Here is a 21,327-nt window from a genome sequence, read left to right as displayed (position 1 = left end):
CCCAAATTTTGGTTTTTTTTCCCCTTTTTTAATAATTTTTTTGCCCCCCCCCCCCCCCCCAAATCTGGGCCTCGCATACTTTGTGGAACTGGTTGATATTGTCCCATAGGACTTTAAGTTTCTGCTTTTTTTTTTCCCCCCCAATTTTTTTACTTCTTTTCTTTGGATTGGGTGATTTCTATTGATTTATTTTCAAATTCCCTGATACTTTCTTTTGCTGTCTCCAGTCTGCTGTTGAGCCCACCTAGTGAATTTTTCATTTCTTTTATTTAGCTCCTGAACTTCTGTTTGGTTCTTTTTTTATGGTTTCCATTTCACTGTTGAGAATCCCTAGCTGGTTACTCATTGAGACTGTATTTTCATTTAATTCTTTGAACATGTTTGTGATGACTGAAATCTTTAGCACAACCAATATCTAGGCCCACACAAAACCAGTTTTCACTGACATATGTGTCATAGTTTCTTGGGGTTTTTTTTGCATGTCTTTAAAGCATTTGTTGGAAGACTTGGATACTACATTGTAGCAAGTCTGGATTCACTTACATTATGAAGGAGATGATGATTGTTTTGGCTAGCAGGTATTTTTTTTTTTTTTTTTTTTCTTTTTGTCCTTTTTGAGACCAGCTGCACTGCGCTCAGCCAGTGAGCGCTGTGAGTGCACTGGTCATCTCTATATAGGATCCCAACCCGCGGCGGGAGCACTGCTGCGCTCCCAGCGCCACACTCTCCCGAGTGCGCCACGGGCTCGGCCCTTGGCTAGCAGGTATTTAAGTTGCCTGGATTCAAATACAAACTCTTGCCCCTCAGTTGTACAGCAGCTGATTTCTGCTCTCTCTCTTTTTAAGCTTCTAGCTGCTGCTTTTTTAGTTGGCTCACTAGAGTCTCCTCTGTCCCTGCACAGGTCAGTGGGTGAGCCAAGACTCTGAGTAGAGTTTATTCTTAAGTCTTAGAGTTCACCCTCTCTCCAGTTCTCTTAATTCTGGAGTTTTACTCCAAAATTTTCAGCTGTTCTGTCAGCTCTGAGGTTTGTCTAATAATACCTCAAACTAGCAAGACTTCAGTTTTGTGCCATCCTGTTATATACTTGTTGAGGAATGCACTTAATCAAAAGCAGGAAACTTATCAGACTTATCTAGTGCCATACGTCTTTTAAGGATGGGTACTTTGTTAGTTTCTGCCTTTTTTTTTGCTGGGCCCCCTCAATCTCCCCTAAACATGCATAGTTTAGCAGTCATGCAGGGATATGTGCAGAGTTTTTGTTCAAATTTTGGGTACACCTTTTCTGCAGCTTTCTCACTTCAGATTTCCCCCCCTAAATTTCCAGCTGCTCTATTGGCCTTGATTTCTGTCTTCTGTTATCTCTAGCCAGGAGACTGCTGTTTGTGCTGCTGGAGCTGCTGTGTTTGAGGAGTGCCCTCAGGCAAAAAAGCTATTAACTCGTAATTCATACTCTTTGCAGTTACTGTTTTTCATGGATAAATGCTCCTCTATTTTCTGCCTGCTTTTGGTCACTATCCAGTACCTTCAAAGAGTTGTCTTTTTGTGTTGTCTACGTTTTACAGTAATCTGCAGGAAGATTTGCCTGATAAATTCAATCAGCATTACTCCATGTATGTTTTTTATGAGTAATTCCTTCTAGAGATTAATGTTACAGATGAAAGATTCAAAATTTGGGATTTGCTTCAAAATTTAGGGAGGTGGATGGAGGGAAATTTGATACGATTGGCTATAAGTTGATAATTTTTGAAGCTGAATGATATGTACCTAGAAATTCATTGAATTATTTTCTTCAATTTTGAATATGTTTGAAATTCTTCTTTGTAAAGATTTAAATATTGAATATATGATAATGTTTTACGGTATTTAGGACTTTTACATAGAAAGTATTGAGAGAAATTAAACAAAATCTAAATAAATGGCAGGACATACCACATTAATGGATTGGGGGACTCAATATTATAAATGATGGTCAGTTTTCCCTAACTGATCTGTGGATTCATTGCAATCTGAATAAAAATCCCAATGGTTTTTATTTTGCATATTGACAAGTTGATGCTAAAATTTATACAGAAATGCAAAGATCCAAGAATAGCCAAGATACTTTTGAAGGGTTTAGTGGATAGCAGGGCATATTACCCCAGATAGCAACAAGACCAGTGAAATCAAATAGAAACTCACTCTCACATATATGGAACGATATATGTCAAAAGTGGTACTGTAGACCTATGGGGAAAGGTTTTTTTTTTTTCCTTCAATAAACAGTGCTTGGGCTGGAACTTGGTTCCTTCCTCCCTCAGTATAAAACAGTCAATTCTGGGCCGGCCCGGTGGCGCACTGCTACAGTGTGCCGCTTGGGAGCGTGGCGGCGCTCCCGCCGAGGGTTCGGATCCCACATACAGACCGGTTCCCGCTCACTGGCTGAGCGAGATGCGGGTGCAGCGCCGAGGGTTGCGATTCCGTTGCCGGTCCTGGTCTGGTACGGGCGCGACACTGAGGGTTGCGATCCATTGCCAGACACGAAAAAAGACAAAAAGGAAAAAAATAAAATAAAATAAAACAGTCAATTCTGTGTAAATTATAGAACTAAATGTGAAAGCTAAAGCTATAAAGTTCATGTAAGTAAATATAGAATAATATCTTCATGACCTTGGAATGAGGGAAGATTTCTTAAATAGTACACACACAGAAAAGCACTGACGATAATGGAGGTAGAGGAGGTTGATAAATTCTAGCACATTTACCTAATCAAAAGATATAAAGTGAAAAGCCACTCCCCAGAGTGGGAGAAACTGTAACACATAAAACCCACAAAGGGCTCATATCCACAGTACATAAAGAATTCCTACTAATGAATTAGAAAAGAATTGACAGCCCAGTAGAAAACAGGCAGAAAATTAGAACTCACACTTCATGAAAGAGGATGACCAAATGGCCAAAAAACATGTGAAAAAGTACCCAATCTGATTATCAGAGAAAAACAAATTAATGTCCTATGCCCCAGCAATCTTATGACTTGATATACCAAACAGCAGTGTAAGAACGTATGTACCTAGAGACATATGAAAATTATAGCAGTACTATTTATAAAGCTAAAATCAGGAAATAGTCTGTCAACAGCACACTGAATAAATAGTGGCACGTTGCTATAATGATTATACAGCAATAGGAATCAGTGAATTAGAACTATGTGAATCAATGTGGTTGAATCTCACAAATGTATGTTGAAAGAAATAAACCAGACAGAAAAGAAGGCTTGCAGTAATATGATTATATTATATAGTTTTTTGTTTTCCTCCAAAACTAACATACCATTTTTGTGGAATGCATGTTTATTTGGTAAAACTATAAAGAAAAGGTAATGATTATTGTAAAAGTCAAGATAGCTGTTGTCAGGGTTCTGTGTCTTGGCCTAGGCAGCGATTTCATGAGTCTTTACTTTGTAATCATTTAACTACTTACTTTTGTTTTGTGTAATTTTTGGTATGTGTTATATTTTACAAAAAAAGGGGGGAGCAATTAAAAAAAAATAAAGAAAAAAATAAACACCACCTTGGTCAATTTCCAGGAGATCTGATCTCTAAATTTACATCTGACAGTAACTATCTATGACTAGTTGCTAGGATGTCTAATAAAAGTCAAGTCACCATCTCTATTTTGACTTTTACCTATCAAAGGAGGGAGTTTTACTAGGTGATTGACAGGAATTTGTTGTTTTTTTTTTAAAATCAGCTTTATTGATTGAGGTCTGATTTACAAACACTGGTGTATTTAAGTACCAAAATGTTATGGTTGAATTTCAAAAACAATCAGCAAGACAAGAGAGATTAGATTGTTAGAGTGGAGATAATAACACTAAACTTTTTTTATAGCCCTTTGTAGTTTGATATACAGTTCTGCAAAATATCTGCATATCTGTGGTAGATGTATCCATTATAAATAAGTTTTTGTCAACTCCTCTACTATAGAAGATCTGTTAGACTCTCTGCTCAGAAGGATTTGGAACAGAAAGAAAAACATGTAAAAATGAAAGCCAAAAGATGTGCCACTCCTGTAATCACCAGTGAAATTCCACCCTCCAAAAAAATGAAAGTGTAAGTAGCCACAGCTTCTTGCTGTCAAGGGCAAACATACTGTGCCTTATATACCACTTGTAAGGTAAGATTCTTTCCTGAGTTTAAACTTTAGTGTGAATCAAGTAAACTTACGAATGGGTACATTTGCAGCCTGTTTGGTGCATCTGGAGCTTGGGAAACTCCTAAAGCTGTGACCATGATGAGGTGAATTGTTTGTTACGTGCGTCTTGGAGGGTACTCAAATCTTAGTTGGCATAGGTTTTACCTCTCTTTGCTTCAGTTGTTAATAATGTGCTGAATGCGTGGTGCTCATTCTTATATTTATTAATTAGGAATGTATTTTTGCTGCAATAGTTGATTCAACTAGAGTAGTTAAAGAATAATGATTTATTTTCTTCAAAGAGGTCTAAAAGTTGTTTGCTGCTGGCTTTGGTTCAGTGGCTGAACAATGCCAGGACTAATATCTCTGTGATTCTTAGCTGTTTTTTAATATATTGCCCAAGATGGCTGTTCTTTGTCTCTTAACTTTTTTCTTTTGCTTGTTGCCTCATTGTCACAACATAGCTGTTGTATCTCTAGGCATTGCATCCATGTTCAAAAGAAGAAGGAGGGTATAGTAAAGGAAGGGAGGCAGCACCCATATCAGGAAAGTTAAATCTTTCCCCATAACCCTTAAATTATATCTCAGTTGCCTAGACTGTGTCACTTGGATTCCCCTAGTTGCAGTAAAGCCTGTTGAAGTAAGTACAGTACTTACTGTAGCTTGGTACATTGCTGCTTCCCTCCAAATTGGGATTCTACTAATAAGAAAGAGATGGAATAGATATTGGGAAGGCAGTTAGCCTTCTGCCATTTGTTCATTTGATGATGAGCAGGTAGACTCCCTCCTCACCCTCCTAAACAATCACTGGACAACTCTTAACTTCTTTTGGCTTTCTCAAAGTTTACTCATTTGAACCATTGATACATGTGATCTGATGATACTATTAAAAGAATGTTGTTGTTGAAGCATGCCTGTTATCCTAAAGAATGAGAAAATATAAACTGTATGTGGTAGATTTGGGGAGTAGGTGGTGTGGATATGCTTTAGGGAACTGAGAGAGATTTTTTTTGGTCCTTTTGAACTCAAGTTCTAACAATGAAAAGAAGCCAAAGGAAGAGGAAGAAAGCAGTGCTCATCAAGATACTTCTGAAAAGAATGAATGTTGCCCAGAGAAAGCCAAGGGCAGACATACCGTTTCTTGTATACCACCTGTAAGGTAAGTTTCTTTCCTGAGTTTAAACTTTACTGTGAATAGAGTAAAATTACAAGTGGGTACATCTACAATCTGGTGTACCTGGAGCTTGGGAAACTCCTAATGTTGTGACCATGGTGAGGTGAATTGTTAAGTGTGTCCTGGAGGATGCTCAAATCTGAAACAGAAAAACATACCATTAAAGCAAATTTAAAAGATATTAAAGGAAAAAGTAAAGGTTCTTGCTACCTAAATCAAGCAGTTTTTATTTTTCTAAGCTCCCGTTCTGGCCTTTACCTAAGAAAACATACATATTTTCACAATTAATTAATAAACAACCTTTGGCTCATGTTTTATTCATCTGCCATGAGACTATTTCTTTTTTTCTTTTTTCTTTTCTGTGCTACTACAAAATCTTCACATTTATCCTTTTTTTGATAGATTGTTAATATTTTATCATTATATTTAACCCTTTTCTTTTGAAAATATAGTTTCCAATTTTTCACTGTATCAGTGAACAACATATAGGCAGAGCCATTTCTTTGAGTAGTCTCCTTGAATAAGGAAAGACATTCCTTGATCAAAGGGTATTACTGATTTTATGGGTGTTGGTATTTATTGCCAGTTTTATTTCTGAAATGAAAGTATCAGTTTACAGTGCCATCAGCTTTTTTTTTTTTCTCTTCCAAAAAAGATGACCGGTAAGGGGATCTTAACCCTTGCCTTGGTATTGTCAGCACCATGCTCTCCCAAGTGAGCTAACCGGCCATCCCTATATAGGGATCTGAAACCGTGGCCTTGGTGTTCTCAGCACCACACTCTCCCAAGTGAACCATGGGCCGGCCCTACTGCCATCAGCTTTGAATTAATTCTTTTTTTAATTTTGGCAGCTGGCTGGTACAGGGATTGAACCCTGGACCTTGGTGTTATTGTTATTGGTACCACGCTCTAACTGAGATAACTGGCCAGCCCCTGAATGAAGATTTTTATTTTATTATAGTCTCATCTGCATTGTTTGTTATTGTCATTGTTTTTACTTTTAAAGTTGCTTTAAATTTAATTGATATAATGTTAATGTCATCAAATTGTTTTTTAAAATTTTATTATAAATTGATTACTTATAATTGTATATATTTATGGGATAAAAAGTGATGTTATGATTTAGGACTATAGTGTGGAATTATTAAGCCAAGGTAATTAACATCCATCAACTTAAATACTTACTTTTGTGGTGAGAATATTTGAAATTTATTTCTCTTAAGCAATTTTAAAATTTATAATACACTATTATTAACTGTATTCACTGTGCTGTGTAATTGATTTTTTTGAGAAAAGCTTATTCCTCCTGTCTGTGATTTTGTACCTTTTGACCATCATATCTCCGTTTCTTCCAGCCCCCAGCATCAAACTATATTAATGTTTATTTATTTGCTGGCAAGATTGTATTACTGTTATTATAAAACATCTTTTCCATATTTCCTTGGTGAATCGTCTATTTTTTTTTTTTTAAAAGATGACCGGTAAGGGGATCTCAACCCTTGGCTTGGTGTTGTCAGCACCACGCTCAGCTAGTGAGCAAACCGGCCATCCCTATATAGGATCCGAACCCATGGCCTTGGTGTTATCAGCACCGCACTCTACCGAGTGAGCCACGGGCCGGCCTTGAATCGTCTATTTTTTATAAGTGGTCTTAGTGATACTCTCATTACTGAGAATGGCTACTCTATGTTGAACTTTACTATATGTCAAGCACTTCAGAAACATTATCTGATTTAACAGATACAAGTATCTTGTGAGCATGAGTACAGTTGTTCCTTGGTTTCTATGCGGGATTGGTTCCAGGACCTCCCATAGATAGACAAATCCATGGATGCTCAAGTCCCTTATATAAAATGGCATAGTATTTTCATATAACCTATGCACATCCTGCTCTATAGTTTAAATTATCTCTAGATTACTTATAATACCTAATATAATGTAAATGTTATGTAAAGAGTTGTTATACTATATTAGTTAGGGAATAATGACAAGAAGAAAAAATCTGTACATGTTCTGTACAGATGCAATTATTTTTTTCCTGAACGTTTTTGATCTGTTGGTTAAATCCACAGATGTAGAACCCATGAATACGGAAGGCTGACTACATTTATATTACTCATTTTACAGTGGAGAAAACAGGCTCAGAGAGGTTAAATAGTTTTCTCAAGATCATATAGGCAAAGAATGAAATGACAGGTTGGGATTTGAACTCTAGTTTGCTTTACTTCTAAGTCTGTCCTTTCCAAGACACTTATTGTATGTATATTAGTTCTTTGCCATATCTGTCGCAAATATTTTCTCCATTCTTCTGGCCATTTTAGTTTTTCCTGTGGTGTAAAAGCAAATCACGTCGTTAAATTTGTGGGTCTTTTGTAATTTCTTTTATAGTTTGCTTAGCTATTTTTTTTTCCTGAAAAATTTTCAATATTTTGATAATAACGTATTTTGATTTTTCTGATTTTTTTATAGTGTTATCTAATTAAGTTAGTATCTGTTTATTAGATAATACTTTTTAGTTTTTAATGGTTATTTTATAACAGATTAAAAACATATTGTATGTAATGCCTTTAGACTCCTTTGAATCACTGAGCCCCTTTCTTCTCCATTCTCTCATCTTTACTTTGCCTTTTAGGCAGAAGGTTCTAAAAAGTACTGAGGAACAAGAGTTGGAGAAGAGAATGAAAATGCAGCAGGAGGTGGTGGAGATGCGGAAAAAGAATGAAGAATTCAAGAAACTTGCTCTTGCAGGAGCAGGTCAGCTTGGCTCTGGTTGAGTCTGATTTATGATGGTTGCTTTTTGTAATCTTGGTAGGGTTTTTTTTGAAGTCTCTAAGGCAATAAAAAGGCTTTCTCAGTTAGTAGTCAGGATAAAAAAAGTATTTATTTAGAAGCCTGGATGTGGACTCCACCTATATACTAATAATCATTCCCTAGAACATTTTACATACATTGGCTTTTTCTTAGAACTTGCTGTTCCTCTCTTTTCTATCAGAAAAAGAAGGAACTAGGGTTGAGATGGAAGACAAAGCAATTGGGCAGTCCCGTTTGTTGTTGTTGTTTTCCCAATTTTATCCTAAAGGCAGAAGAAAAGAAAGTTGAGTCAAATTTAGTTGCAACTATGGAAGAAAAGTATGACTGAGGGAGCTGAAGGAGGGGGTCACAGTTCTGTTTTGCTGTGGCATAGAGTTGTAATTGGTAGAGTCAAAGCTATAAAGCCCTGCTTACTAGGTTCAAAAAGCAGCCCTGGGGCCGGCCCGGTGGCGCACTCGGTAGAGTGCGGCGCTTGGGAGCGTGGCAGGAGGGTTCGGATCCCATATACAGACCGGTCTGCTCACTGGTTGAGCGCGGTGCGGGCGCGACACTGAGGGTTGTGATTCCGTTGCCGGTCGCGGTACAGGCGCGACACTGAGGGTTGCAATCCCGTTGCCGGTCACGAAAAAAGACAAAAAGGAAAAAAAAAAAAAAGCAGCCCTGGAGTTTATAGGGTTTCCCTCTTAGAGATGCTGAGTTAAGTGTGCTTTTAAAGTCAATCTACAGCTTTTCCTATCAAAAGTATTCTAGTTACTCTGTCTCTCCAAAACTATGACCACACCTGGGAAATAGGATTCTTCTTCCCTGTGCTACCTCTTTATAGTGTGCATCTGACTGAAGGGCTTTAAACCCAATAATACTCAATGAATATGACACATATATTTATGTCGCTGAAGACTGTTTCAAATTTTGGATTACATGTGGGTAGTGAACAAAGTTAAAGTTAGATCCATGGTTATAGAGATACCAAAAGGACTGGAATAAAGGGATTTACTAATTTTCTCTATTCTTAATATCAAATGTGTGTTTTACTCTGCTTCTCATTCAGGACAACCTGTGAAGAAAACAGTGAGCCAGGTAACCAAATCAGTGGACTTCCACTTCCGCACAGATGAGAGAATCAAACAACATCCTAAGAACCAGGAGGAGTATAAGGAAGTGAACTTTACGTCTGAACTACGAAAGCATCCTCCGTCTCCTGTAGGTTGATGGACTAAATGAATATTCCCATTACTAATTCAGTTGGGATTTCAAGTGTAGCATTTGTGGTCACTATTTATAATAGTGTAGTTGAGAGAAGCATATGTTTCAAATTAAAATAGATCTAAATCCTCACTTTGCCTCCTGCTAACTGTGCGATCTTGGACAAATCACTCTACCTCTGTGGGAACCATCTTACCAAGTTGCTGTGAAAACTGAATGGAGAATGTACATAAAACAGAATTATGTATGGAAAATTATAGGTATAGGCATTTCTGCTATTAAAAAAATTCTTTAAAAAACCTTATGTTTGCAAAGTTGTGCACAAAATATAACAGGGCTTATGGGAAAAATGGGGTTGGTTCAGACCACTCAAATCCTGTACATTTATGTTCCAGAGCACCAACAAAAACAATAACAACCCTAAATAAAAGTCCTAATACTAATAATCTCTAATTGTATTTGTAGGTAGCATCATCATTTTTTGAAGTTAGTCCTTCACAGTCTTAAACCATAACATTGTGCTTCGTCCTTTGAGATACAGGTCCTTGAAGAGTTTTACTTTCAATAAGGATGTTTTATTAAAATTAATGATTCAAGTAGGCTTCTTTATCAGTCATTTGGGGGATATATAGATTCTGATTTAGGCAGCTGCCTGATCTGATGCAGACTCAGAAGTTCAATCAATTTTGTTTGTTTTTGTTTTTGTTTTGGTGGCTAACTGGTATAGGGATCTGAATCCTTGACCTTGGTGTTACAACACCGTGCTCTAACCAATTGATGAATTTTTTCAAATGGGCTTCATGGTAGGATACCTTTGCAGCTTTTTTTTTTTCTTTGAATTCCAAGAAAGCTTGTTCTTGATTGCTTCAAAACATTGACATTCTTGGGAAAAACCACCTACATACTTTGGCAGAACAAATAGTTTAAGTGCTAGATCCTTTTTTTATTTATTTTTTAAAAAGATGGGACGAAGGGCCAGCCCGTGGCTCACTCGGGACAGTGCGGTGCTGATAACACCAAGGCCCCGGGTTTGGATCCTATATAGGGATGGCCAGTTCGCTCACTGGCTGAGCATGGTGCTGACAACACCAAGCCAAGGGTTAAGATCCCGTTACCGGTCATCTTTAAAAAATAAAAATAAAAAAATAAAATAAAATAAAAAGATGGGACCAGACTAATCCTTGCTCAAGGACTGACAAACTTCAGAATAATAATCTTGGCTTTACATAGGCCCTTTTCATTTTGATCTTCTGTGCTAAATATATGGCTTGTAGTAGATCTAAGCTCTTTCATAACATTTCTTTTGTGGAACAACTTTTCTCTTTACAGGCCCGAGTGACTAAAGGATGTACCATTATTAAGCCTTTCAACCTATCCCAAGGAAAGAAAAGAACATTTGATGAAACAGCTTCTACATATGTGCCCCTTGCAGAGCAGATCCAAGCCTTCCATAAACGAACACCTAACAGATATCATTTGCGGAGCAAGAAGGATGATACTAGTAAGTGTCCTACCAGTTTCATACTTGGCTGGAGACTCCCCTAGGATTCTCTTTGTCTACATCTTAGGCACAAATTTGTCTTTAGTTTAAAACCTAGGATTTCAACTAAAGTATAGCATGTGAGTATATGTAGCCAACAGATAAACAGTTCAGAATTTCTCACACCACCTTGCTATCTGTCCACTTATACCCATCAACCATCTTGATCCTCCATCACTGGATCCTTGGTCCAATAACTGGCCAAGGGGAGAAAATCAAGATAACCTGAGATATCATTGCCCATTAAAGATATCCATTAAGGATATCTTTGCCTTGTGTGTCACAGTGTCACGGTGCGTTTACTTACCTGTGAAAATGAAGGCATTTCATTCATTCAAGGTCGTATGCTTTTTGTTCAGCAATTGAACACATTTTTTTTGACTACTACAAACCAGGCACTGTGTTGAGTGTGGAGGATATGTGAACAAAATGGACTTAGTGCTACTCGACATTAAGTTTCTAATTCAGTGAGAGAGATAAATTGGTCATTAAAAATTATGGTAAGTACTATGGATGTTGTATTAGTCTGTTTACGTTGCTTATAACAAAATACCTGAAATTGGGTGACTTATAAAGAAAAATGACATTTATTGCTTACAGTTCCTAAGGCTGGGAGGTCCAAAGTCCATCTGGTGGTGGCGACAATGACTCAGGGGTCGGTCTCACATTGCAAGATGCTGGAAGCAGAGAGTGCAGAAAGAGAGAAAGACAGACTCTCCTCTTCTTTTAAAGCCCTCAGAACCACACACCTGATGACCATTTTTAATCCATTCACTACTGCAGGGTCCTACAATCCAATCACCTCTTTAAGGCTCCACCTTTCAATTACCATAATAGGATTTCCCACTCTCTTAACAGTCACAGTGGGGGCTAAGTTTCTAATACATAAAACTTGGGGGACACAATTAAAGCTTTATGGAGTTTTGGGGGGACATAATTCAATCCACTTCAGATGTGGAGGGAGATGCAAGAGTCAAATGAGGTGGGAGATAGGTAGAGCATGTCTGAATGCTGAGAATTCCCTGGCAGAGATAAAGGCATTGAAAAAACAGGTGAGAGAGGAGATAACCAATAGATTAAGTCCCTGAGCAAGCAGGTGGGGTAGGGTACTTGGGGGGGGGGGAGAGTGATTGTTCTTTGAAAGGAGGATGAAAGAGTGAGAGGAGTGAATGCAAATGCTGGTGGGTTTGTAGATTTGGTGGTGAACAGATAAGGAGATTCTAATCTAATAATTTCTGTCTTTATGAAAATAATTTCTATAAGAGGTAGATAAAGAAGTCTGAGGAGTGGAGTTGATATAAAATATTTGCGGAGAGTATAGGGCTAGTATTTGGGATAAAGCAGAATCTGGCTGTTTTGCCTTTGAGAGTCTCTACATTTTTTTCTACCCTTGCATAGGCATTGTTTAGTACTGTGTTAGCTAGCCAGACAATTTTCTTTAAGTATAGCATTTCTTAATGTTATTATGTTCTAATAGCCAAAATGGTTTTGTAAGATTTTATGTTATGAAAATAATGAAATCTTTTTTATCGTAATGGAAATTTAAATATATATATATATATTTTTTGTCTTTTTTACTGACCGGTAATGGGATCGCAACCCTCGGTGTCACGCCCATACCGGGGACCGGCAACGGGATCGCAACCCTCAGTGTTGTGCCCGCACCGTGCAGTGAGCGGGAACCGGTCTCCACATGGGATCCGAACCCTCGGCGGGAGCGCCGCCACACTCCCAAGCGGCGCACTCTCCAGTGCACCACCGGGCCGGCCCGGAAATTTAAATATTAAATATGACTTTTAAATAATATAAGATTCTTAGATATATCCTGCTTTTAGAATCCTAGTTTGGCAACTAGAAAGAAAAATTCTCTTATGCAAATTTTTATTTAAAACTTTGTACAATTACAGTTAAATAGTGATTATATATATATTTGAAGCATGGCTTATTTCTAAAATAAATATATCTTGTTTGATTTCCCACTGTTATGTGATAAGATCAAAACTGAAGGACTCTTTCTATATAATTATGAAAATTGACAAGGTTACCCCTGGTCAGATAAGTCTTTATTTTCTATGAGTGGTGGTGATGGTCTTAATATTGATGCTTTGGCATAGTTTTTTTCCTTTCTCCATTTGACTTTCTTTGAGAGGTAGTTGATGCTTTGGTGTGGATACTTTCAGGAAATTCATAGAATAGGAAGTTATTACTTGGTCTTTAGAAAGGCCTTAAATTTTAAGGCTAAAATAAGCAAAAATCTTATCAGTAAGAAGCAAAATAGTTTGCATTGTCAAGAGAAAGTACAGGCCTGTGCAATGATAAGGCACCTGTCAGACATGGATAGATTTTAAGTTCAGAAGATTTTTTTTTTTTTTTTTTTTTAAAAATGACCAGTAAGGGGATCTTAACCCTTGACTTGGTGTTGTCAGCACCACGCTCAGCCAGTGAGCGAACCGGCCATCCCTATATGGGATCTGAACCCGGGCCTTGGTGTTATCAGCACCGCACTCTACCAAGTGAGCCACGGGCCGGCCCCGAGTTAAGAAGATTTTAAGGTATCTAAAGGCTACTTTAGTTATACCCCTCAGTAAAGAGTGATAGGGAAGTAGGAACTGAATGTTTGTCAGGTTAACTGATGTTAGCTGAGCTGAGTGTGGAGGCCAGCTACTCCGTAGTTTGTTTATCCATCTCTGGGTTGCCTAGTTGAGTTGGCACTTAGAGGTAAACTAGATCTCGCGGAGCTAGGTAAATGTCTGTGTTCTTGGTTTACAGGCCTGTTACCCTCCAAATCTTCTGTGACCAAGATCTGCAGAGACCCACAGACTCCTGTACTGCAAACCAAACAGCGCGCAAGGCCTGTGACCTGCAAAAGTGCAGTAGATCAGGAGGCTGAAGAGCTTGAGAAACAACAGCAGTAAGTCCTCCTGGCAGTGTCTGAGGAAGAGTTTAAAGATCTTGCCTACTCTCTTTTCAGTTCTATATGGGTGACAATTGCTATTTTTCCTTCCATGAAAATTTATGGCATTTGAATTGTAGGTTCTGTATGCTGTGCCCCTGCCTCAGTGATTAAAGAACTGAAAGTAGGAATATGGAGAGTAGGACATCTAGAGTGTAAACAGAGTTGAAGTGGGAGAACTTACTTAAAATTCCAATTAAGGAAGAGTCCTCTGAGGTTAATTTAGGTAGATCCTACCTTTTTATGGCTACCTAAGCCTTTTATAGCTATTATCCGTGGAAGAAACCAAAACTTAATGTGCTTAGCATTGGAATTTGTTTCGTAAGTACTTGTTCCATTCTTTTTTGTGTTTCTTTCGAGAAGAGGCAACTTCCTCTGTGAAGAGAAGCCCCAGTCTTTAAAACGGTGGGATCATCTCTAAGAGGTCCGAGCAAAAAAAAAATAAAGTGATTGGGATGTTAGAACTATCTCATTCTTTGTTCTAGAGGTAAAGATAATGGCTATAGAGAAAGTTGAAATTTTACTGTGTATGATGGGTAATCTTAAATGATTATTATTTTTTATTTTTGGCCCACTTCGTTTTTTGTGTAGTTTTTATTTTAATTAAAATTTTTTTGTGGTTATCATTTAAATTCCCACCTTACAGATACAAATTCAAAGCACGAGAACTTGATCCCAGAATTCTTGAAGGTGGGCCCATCTTGCCCAAGAAACCGCCTGTGAAACCACCCACTCAGCCTATTGGTTTTGATTTAGAAATTGAGAAAAGAATCCATGAGAGAGAGTCAAAGAAGAAATCAGAGGATGAACACTTTGAATTTCATTCCAGACCTTGCCCTACTAAGATCCTAGAAGATGTTGTGGTAAGAATATTTGAGGCTCTGCATGCTGGCAGAAGTGTCCTTCTCATGACCAAATCTCCACCCATGCACAAATGTTTGAGTAGATACTATGAAAAGGGCATCATGTTAGGAGCTATAGGTGATAAGGAGACATATCAGAAGTAGATTTTGCTCTCAGACTACTGAAAGTCCAGTAAGGGAGACAACATATTTGTAAATAATGTAGAAGTGTGTTTCTTTCAGACGTGTTCTGAGAGAGATGACAGTTAAAAGTACTATAAGAAGTCAGAGGAGAGCATGATTTCTTCTAGATAGAAGGTTCAGGGAGTGCTTTGTGGAGGAGGCAGCATTTGATCTGAGCCTTGACAATGTGTTGTCATACTTGTCATGATGGTGTCATTGTTGTTGTCATAGTACCTGACACTCTTGTTATGTGCCAGACACTGCTCTGAGCCCTTTACATAATATTAGCTCGTTATTTTTGACAACAGCCCCTTCAGGCAGGTTACTTTAATTATCACCCATTTAATTAATTTATTTATTTTAAATTTTATTTTATTTTGTCAATATACAATGTGGTTGATTATTGTGGCCCATTACCGAAACCTCCCTCCCTAATTATCACCCATTTTAGATGAGGTAATTGAGGCACAGAGAGGTAAATGTAACTTTCCTAGGGCATTCAGCTAGTACACTGTAGAGCAAGTATAAGAATTCAGGCACTCTGGCTCCATAGTCTGTGATCTTAATACTTAATTATATTGCCTCTCCATTATGTAATAGAATTAGGACTTGCAGAGATGCAAATGAAATGGACTGGCAGAGCATTCCAGACAGAGTATTAAGAAAAAATCCTGAAGTTGGAAAACATGGGGCATAACTAGAAGCTCTGAGTGGGTCAGTTAAACTAGAGAAAAGAAATTTTTAAGAACAAATGGAAACTAGATATGGTAGTCTCACAACCATGATATTAGAGAAAATATGCAATCAGGAAGAGAAGCCACAGTCAAAGAATAAGTAAAATAATTAAGCACCCGCATAAGTGCAAAGGTGGTGTGCAAATGGAGACCCACCCCCCCATTTGGATTGACTTATTTCCAGGTTAACACTAGAAGAACTGTACTTTCCTGTCCTCTTTCCTCTTTTCGCTTGTTTTAGGTGAAACAACACCAAAAATTACCTTCACCTAAGTACCTAATTTTGTTTATTCTGTTTTCTTAGCACCGAGTCAGAAGCAACTTGAAGTTAAATTTTCCAGGCTTTACAAGAACTATGCCCTTTTTCTTTTTCTTTTGCTATGTTGCATGTGTACTCTAGGCCAAATTCTGTTACAACAAACATTAAGAAACCTCCCCTATTCAAGCAATTAGTCTCCAAGAGCTGTGCCTTCTTTGTCATTACCTGCTAAGGAAACAGTGTTCTGATAGAACAGGGGAAATGTAGCTATATGCAATCCTCAGAATTCTAGAGCCAGAAGAGCTCAACTTTTTTTCATTTTACATGTAAGGAAACTGAAGCCCAGAGAAGAGAAATGATTTCCTCAAGGCTTCTATAGCAGTCATTTGACACCTTGCTCTTAATAATTTATTTTGTCCAAGCTCCTGCTTTTCCCCCTCTTTAAGTTTTTGTTTTTTTATTTAATTCACATACTGCCCTCTCAATTTTTACTATATCCTTGTATCTTATATACAGATAGTGACTTTATATATGTTTAAAGTCAACTCACTTTGTAATTTAAAGTAATTTTAGGGCCGGCCCGGTGGCGCACTGGATAAGTGCGCCGCTTGGGAAGCATGGCGGCACTCCCGCCCGAGGGTTCGGATCCCACATACAGACCGGTTCCCGCTCACTGGCTGAGCGAGGCGCGGGAGCAGCACCGAGGGTTGCGATCCCGTTGCCGGTCCCCGGTCCGGTACGGGGGCAACACTGAGGGTTGCGATCCATTGCCGGACACAGAAAAAGACAAAAGACAAAAAAAAAAAAAAATAAATAAAGTAATTTTAATGAGAACTTTTAAATAAAAACATAAATGAAAACCCGTACTTTTTTTTTTTTCCTTTTTTTTTTTGTCTTTTTTCATGTCCGGCAACGGATCGCAACCCTCAGTGTCGCGCCCGCACCGGGCCGGGACCGGCAACGGGATCGCAACCCTCGGTGTTGCGCCCACACCTCGCTCAGCCAGTGAGCGGGAACCGGTCTGTATGTGGGATCCGAACCCTCGGCGGGAACGCCTCCGCGCTCCCAAGCGGCGCACTGTAGCAGTGCGCCACCGGGCCGGCCCGAAAACCCGTACTTTTGCCATGAATAACAACAATAGTAAATACTTATATAAAGCTTGTTATATACAAGGTTTTCTAAGCTACCTACTTTTATATAATAACTTAATTCTAACAACAACCCTATGAGGTAAGCACTTGTAGGTACTTTTATCAACCCATTTTACAGTTGGGAAACATAGAGGTTAAATAACATCCCCAAGATCAAAAACTAGCCAATGGCAGAGCTGAGATAAAAATCTTAGGTAGTATGGTTCTAGGGTCCATGCTCTTGTATTAAAACAGTAGGTTTAAAATAGAAGATTCTTAGAAAATATATAATTATTTAAAAAAAAAATCTACATCCCACCTAATCTTCCATATCGCCAGTCATATCAGAATTCCAGTTTTGGAAACACTGATTAGGAAATTGGTTTGTCAGTTTGTTGTACTCTGAAAATGCTAGGCTGAAGTGGTAAGTGGGGAAGGGTGACTAGAGTTACATTAAGACTTAGTTAAGTGAGATCTTATAGAGTAGCACTGTACCAGATTATGCCTGTTGAGAATTCTGTATAAACAGATCTGCAGATCCCTAGGTAAGTAAGGTGTGACTGAATCGGTGTGGTATGCTGAAGGGAAGTGTTTGCCAAATCCATCTCATTCTCAGAATCCTCTGGGGCTCTTATTACACAAACAGATTACTGGGCCCCAGCACTGGAGTTTTGGTTTGTTGGGTGCAACGTAGAGGGAGCCCAGGTAAAGAACTTAGTATAGTGCCTGACACACAGTAAGCAGTCATATTAATAGTAATGACTATTTTATTGAGTGCTTACATTGTCCTGAGTACTTTATGTAGATTATTTCATTTATTTCTTATAGCAACTCTAAGATGTAGTTTCTATTCTTATCCCTATTTTTCAGACAAGGAAATAAAGACTAAGAGGTGTCTAGTATGCAGAACCAGGATTTGAGCCCATCATCTCCTTAAATACTATATTATTCTACCCCATAATGCTTACTGTTAACATTGTTTGTTTTGGCAGATGCAGTTTTTGAGTTTGACACTGGCTGTTTGCAGCTCTCCCTACTAAAATTTTAGTGATTTCACTTCAACTCTTTTTTTTTTTTTTTTTTTCCTTTTTTGTCTTTTTTTCGTGACCGGCAATGGATCGCAACCCTCAGTGTCGTGCCCATACCGGACTGGGACCGGCGCACTGTAGCAGTGCGCCACCGGGCCAGCCCGATCAACTCTTGATTTCTAGATAAGCAAAGCATGGAAGGAGACGTTAGATGTCTCTTCCACCCTCTTCATTTTTAAGAAAGGGAGGCTTTGAAAGGAGAATGTGGCTTGCCCACAGAAACATTTTCCAAAGTTGGTGGCAGAACCTGAGGTTAGGCCTTTTTTTTTTTTTTTAAAAAGATGACCGGTAAGGGGATCTTAACCCTTGACTTGGTGTGGTCAGCACCATGCTCACCCATGAGCGAACCGGCCATCCCTATATGGGATCCGAACCCAGGGCCTTGGTGTTATCAGCACCGGACTCTCCCGAGTGAGCCACTGGGCCGGCCCGAGGTTAGGCCTTTTAACTTTAGTTTTGGACTCTTACTGCAGAACTGAAGAGCCTGACTCCCAGAGTCTAATGCATCTTGTCTCTCTGCCACTATTCTTCCCCATCCTTGTCCCTCTAGTGCTGAAGTTCTGTTTCCTTGTGTTCTTACAGTGTTTTTTGTGCTCTCCCACTTGTGGTTGATAGGTGGCAAGGAGACAACAGGGCTGATGAGAGATGGGCTTGGGCAGCAGTGGGCCATGAGGCAGAGATGAAAAGAGGGCTCTTGGGGCAGAGGTGGAGTGATGAAAGCCTTGAGCGTAAGGGTGTGAAATGTGAACTTGGTGCCGACATCTAATGGGGTGCTGGGGCACCAGAGAGGTAGATGTGGTGTTGGTGAGTAATTTTAGCAGAGATATTTTAGGGATAACTTGGGGAGACCGGAAGGCTTTTTTTTCTCTCCTACATACTCTTTGAAATAACATTTCTTCACAGTAATTTCCTAACTGCTCTGGGACAGGCCTGAGAGCTTGTCTTAGGACATTTGGGGGCATATCCTGTCTTAGAAGTGTTCTTCCCAAACATTCCCATCCCCCATACTGGCTGCTTTTCCTAAATGCATCATTTGTCCACCCACATTGTCCACTTGTAATCACACATCACCTCTTTAGAGAGACCTTCCTCAAATGTTCTCATTGAAGGATTTTCCCCCTAATAGACTTTAGCTCCACATTCTGCTGCGTTTCTTCAGAGCACTTGTGAAAATTAGGAAGTATTTGATTTGTTGTTTATTCATTGTCTCTTTCCACCACTAGAATGTGAGCTCCCTGAGAACAGTGACTGGGTATATTACATCTATTTGTTTACTCTGTATCCCAGCACCTAGCATAGTGACTGCCATGACACAGACACTCTGATGTTGGTTAACTGAGTGAGTGATGGTACAAGCTGAAATGCACCAGCCTGTGTTTCTAGCCTGTGTTAGACACTGGGAATTCAAAGACAGAGTAAGACGTAGCCCTTGTCCTCAAAACCTTCACAGTCTTGTAGAGCAGATCAGCACGTAAACAAATGATGTCAGCCAACCTATATTCATTGAACAGTTACTACCAGATCTTGTAGGTGCTTTGGAGAAGGAGGCAAGGGAATGCAAACGGCAGTGTTCTGGCCCTCAAGGAGCTTATAATTTAAGAAACTTAAAATAGCAAAACAAGAAACCTTTTGTTTCTGGGAACCAAATTTCCTTCTTTTTAATTTCTAATTGGGCCCCCAGTTAGCTTTGATTGCTGCGATGATGGGGTGTGGGTAGATAGTTGCTACAGAGATGATTTTCATAAATCATCTTTTCCTTTCCCCCAACTAATTATGAGGGTTGATCCCACTCATAAATACCTCCTTCATGGCCTACTTATTACAGATTTCCATTGCTTCTCTTTTAAAATGCAGATCTCTGCTGGGTAGAGGCAGAAAGGGGGAAAAATAGGAAAAGAGGGATTATTTTAGAACTAAATGAGTCCTCAGATATTTATTTTGATTATTTTATGAAAAAACGCTGAGGCCTAGAAGACTACCTGACATGCCTAAGGTTATACAGATTGGAAACAGAGCTGGGCTAGCACAGACCCCTTCTCCTTGCTCACTGTTCTTTCTACTTCCACATACCCCTGGTGCTTTCAAGCAAGATGCTGGTGTCCACCTGTCCAGGATATTGTAGAACACCAGATTTTTGTTGTTGCTATTTTATGGTAAGCATTGTTTAAAAGCTCATTTCTTGGACTTTTGTCACTCTGTTTACAAGATCTGCTATATTTCATTATGCCAGTGATTCTAGTATTCTTTTAAAAATACATGAGAAATTTCATAGCAGAATGAGCATTCTCTTCACAGTGGTCACCTTGAGAACCTTTTCAATGATTGTGATACTGCACAAAAAGCATTTTGGAAAAACCACTTGTCTTGGATCCTGAGCCACAGTCTTTTGGATTCCTTCAGTGATGGCAAATCTTCACATTTTAAAAATTAACTTGCTTTTAAAAGCTAGTCTGAAGTTACTTGGAGCTAAAACTACTGAGTTTAGATAATAGAGGCGGAAGCAATTTTGTTAAATCAAAAGTAAAGATTGAGCAACTGCCTTGCCTGGTCCAAAAAGTGGCTTTGAAAGCCACTCCAAGAAAGACATTCTGAACATGTTTTGAGCAGTTGCAGCATTGTTGGGATTAAGGAGAAGTCTTCCAAGGTATCCTCTTAGAGTCCAAGATATAAATTCTGTTACTCATGTGTTCATTCATTCTTACTGCATTCATTCGACAAACATTTACTGAATGCCTTATACTTGCCAAGGTCTATGTTAGGTGTGGGGATTGATGGAATAAAATAGTCTCCACCTTCAAAGCATTCATAGGCTAGCAGGCGGAGATGAACATCTAAATTAGTGAGCAAATAAAATTTTGTATGTACTGTGATAGAATATAGGTCCTGGGAGTGGATATATTGAAAGGCTTTAATGGAGGCTTAAAAAGATTAGTTGGGTGCTTTCAAACATCTGGGGCATTTCAGACATAGAGAATACAAATGAAGGTATTGAGATAAGAGCCAGTAGTACATTTGGGGAGATGCCAGTAGTTTTTTTTTTTTTTTTTTTCCTTTTTCCTTTTTTTGTCTTTTTTCGTGACCGGCAACGGATCGCAACCCTCAGTGTCACGCCCGTACTGGACCGGGACCAGCAACGGGATCGCAACCCTCGGTGTTGCGCCCGCACCTTGCTCAGCCAGTGAGTGGCCGGTCTGTACGTGGGATCCGAACCCTCGTTGGGAGCGCCACCGCGCTCCC

At 38.9% G+C, this 21,327-nt stretch overlaps 1 protein-coding gene across 1 annotated transcript in view; it reads left to right on the top strand.

The window, feature by feature from the left end:
• The window catches only part of TPX2 (TPX2, microtubule-associated), a 58,122-nt gene that overhangs the window by 26,527 nt on the left and 10,268 nt on the right, over window positions 1-21,327 (top strand). Inside the window, exons 7-13 of the mRNA XM_008577242.1 lie at window positions 3,966-4,091; window positions 5,204-5,332; window positions 7,980-8,101; window positions 9,207-9,358; window positions 10,691-10,862; window positions 13,671-13,812; window positions 14,501-14,717. Coding sequence (XP_008575464.1) covers window positions 3,966-4,091; window positions 5,204-5,332; window positions 7,980-8,101; window positions 9,207-9,358; window positions 10,691-10,862; window positions 13,671-13,812; window positions 14,501-14,717 — 1,060 coding nt within the window. The remainder of the gene's footprint in view (window positions 1-3,965; window positions 4,092-5,203; window positions 5,333-7,979; window positions 8,102-9,206; window positions 9,359-10,690; window positions 10,863-13,670; window positions 13,813-14,500; window positions 14,718-21,327) is intronic.

This window comes from Galeopterus variegatus, unplaced genomic scaffold (genome assembly GCF_000696425.1).
Source record: "Galeopterus variegatus unplaced genomic scaffold, G_variegatus-3.0.2 Scaffold65, whole genome shotgun sequence".
NCBI lineage: Eukaryota > Metazoa > Chordata > Mammalia > Dermoptera > Cynocephalidae > Galeopterus > Galeopterus variegatus.
This window is presented reverse-complemented; position numbering and strand designations above follow the sequence as displayed.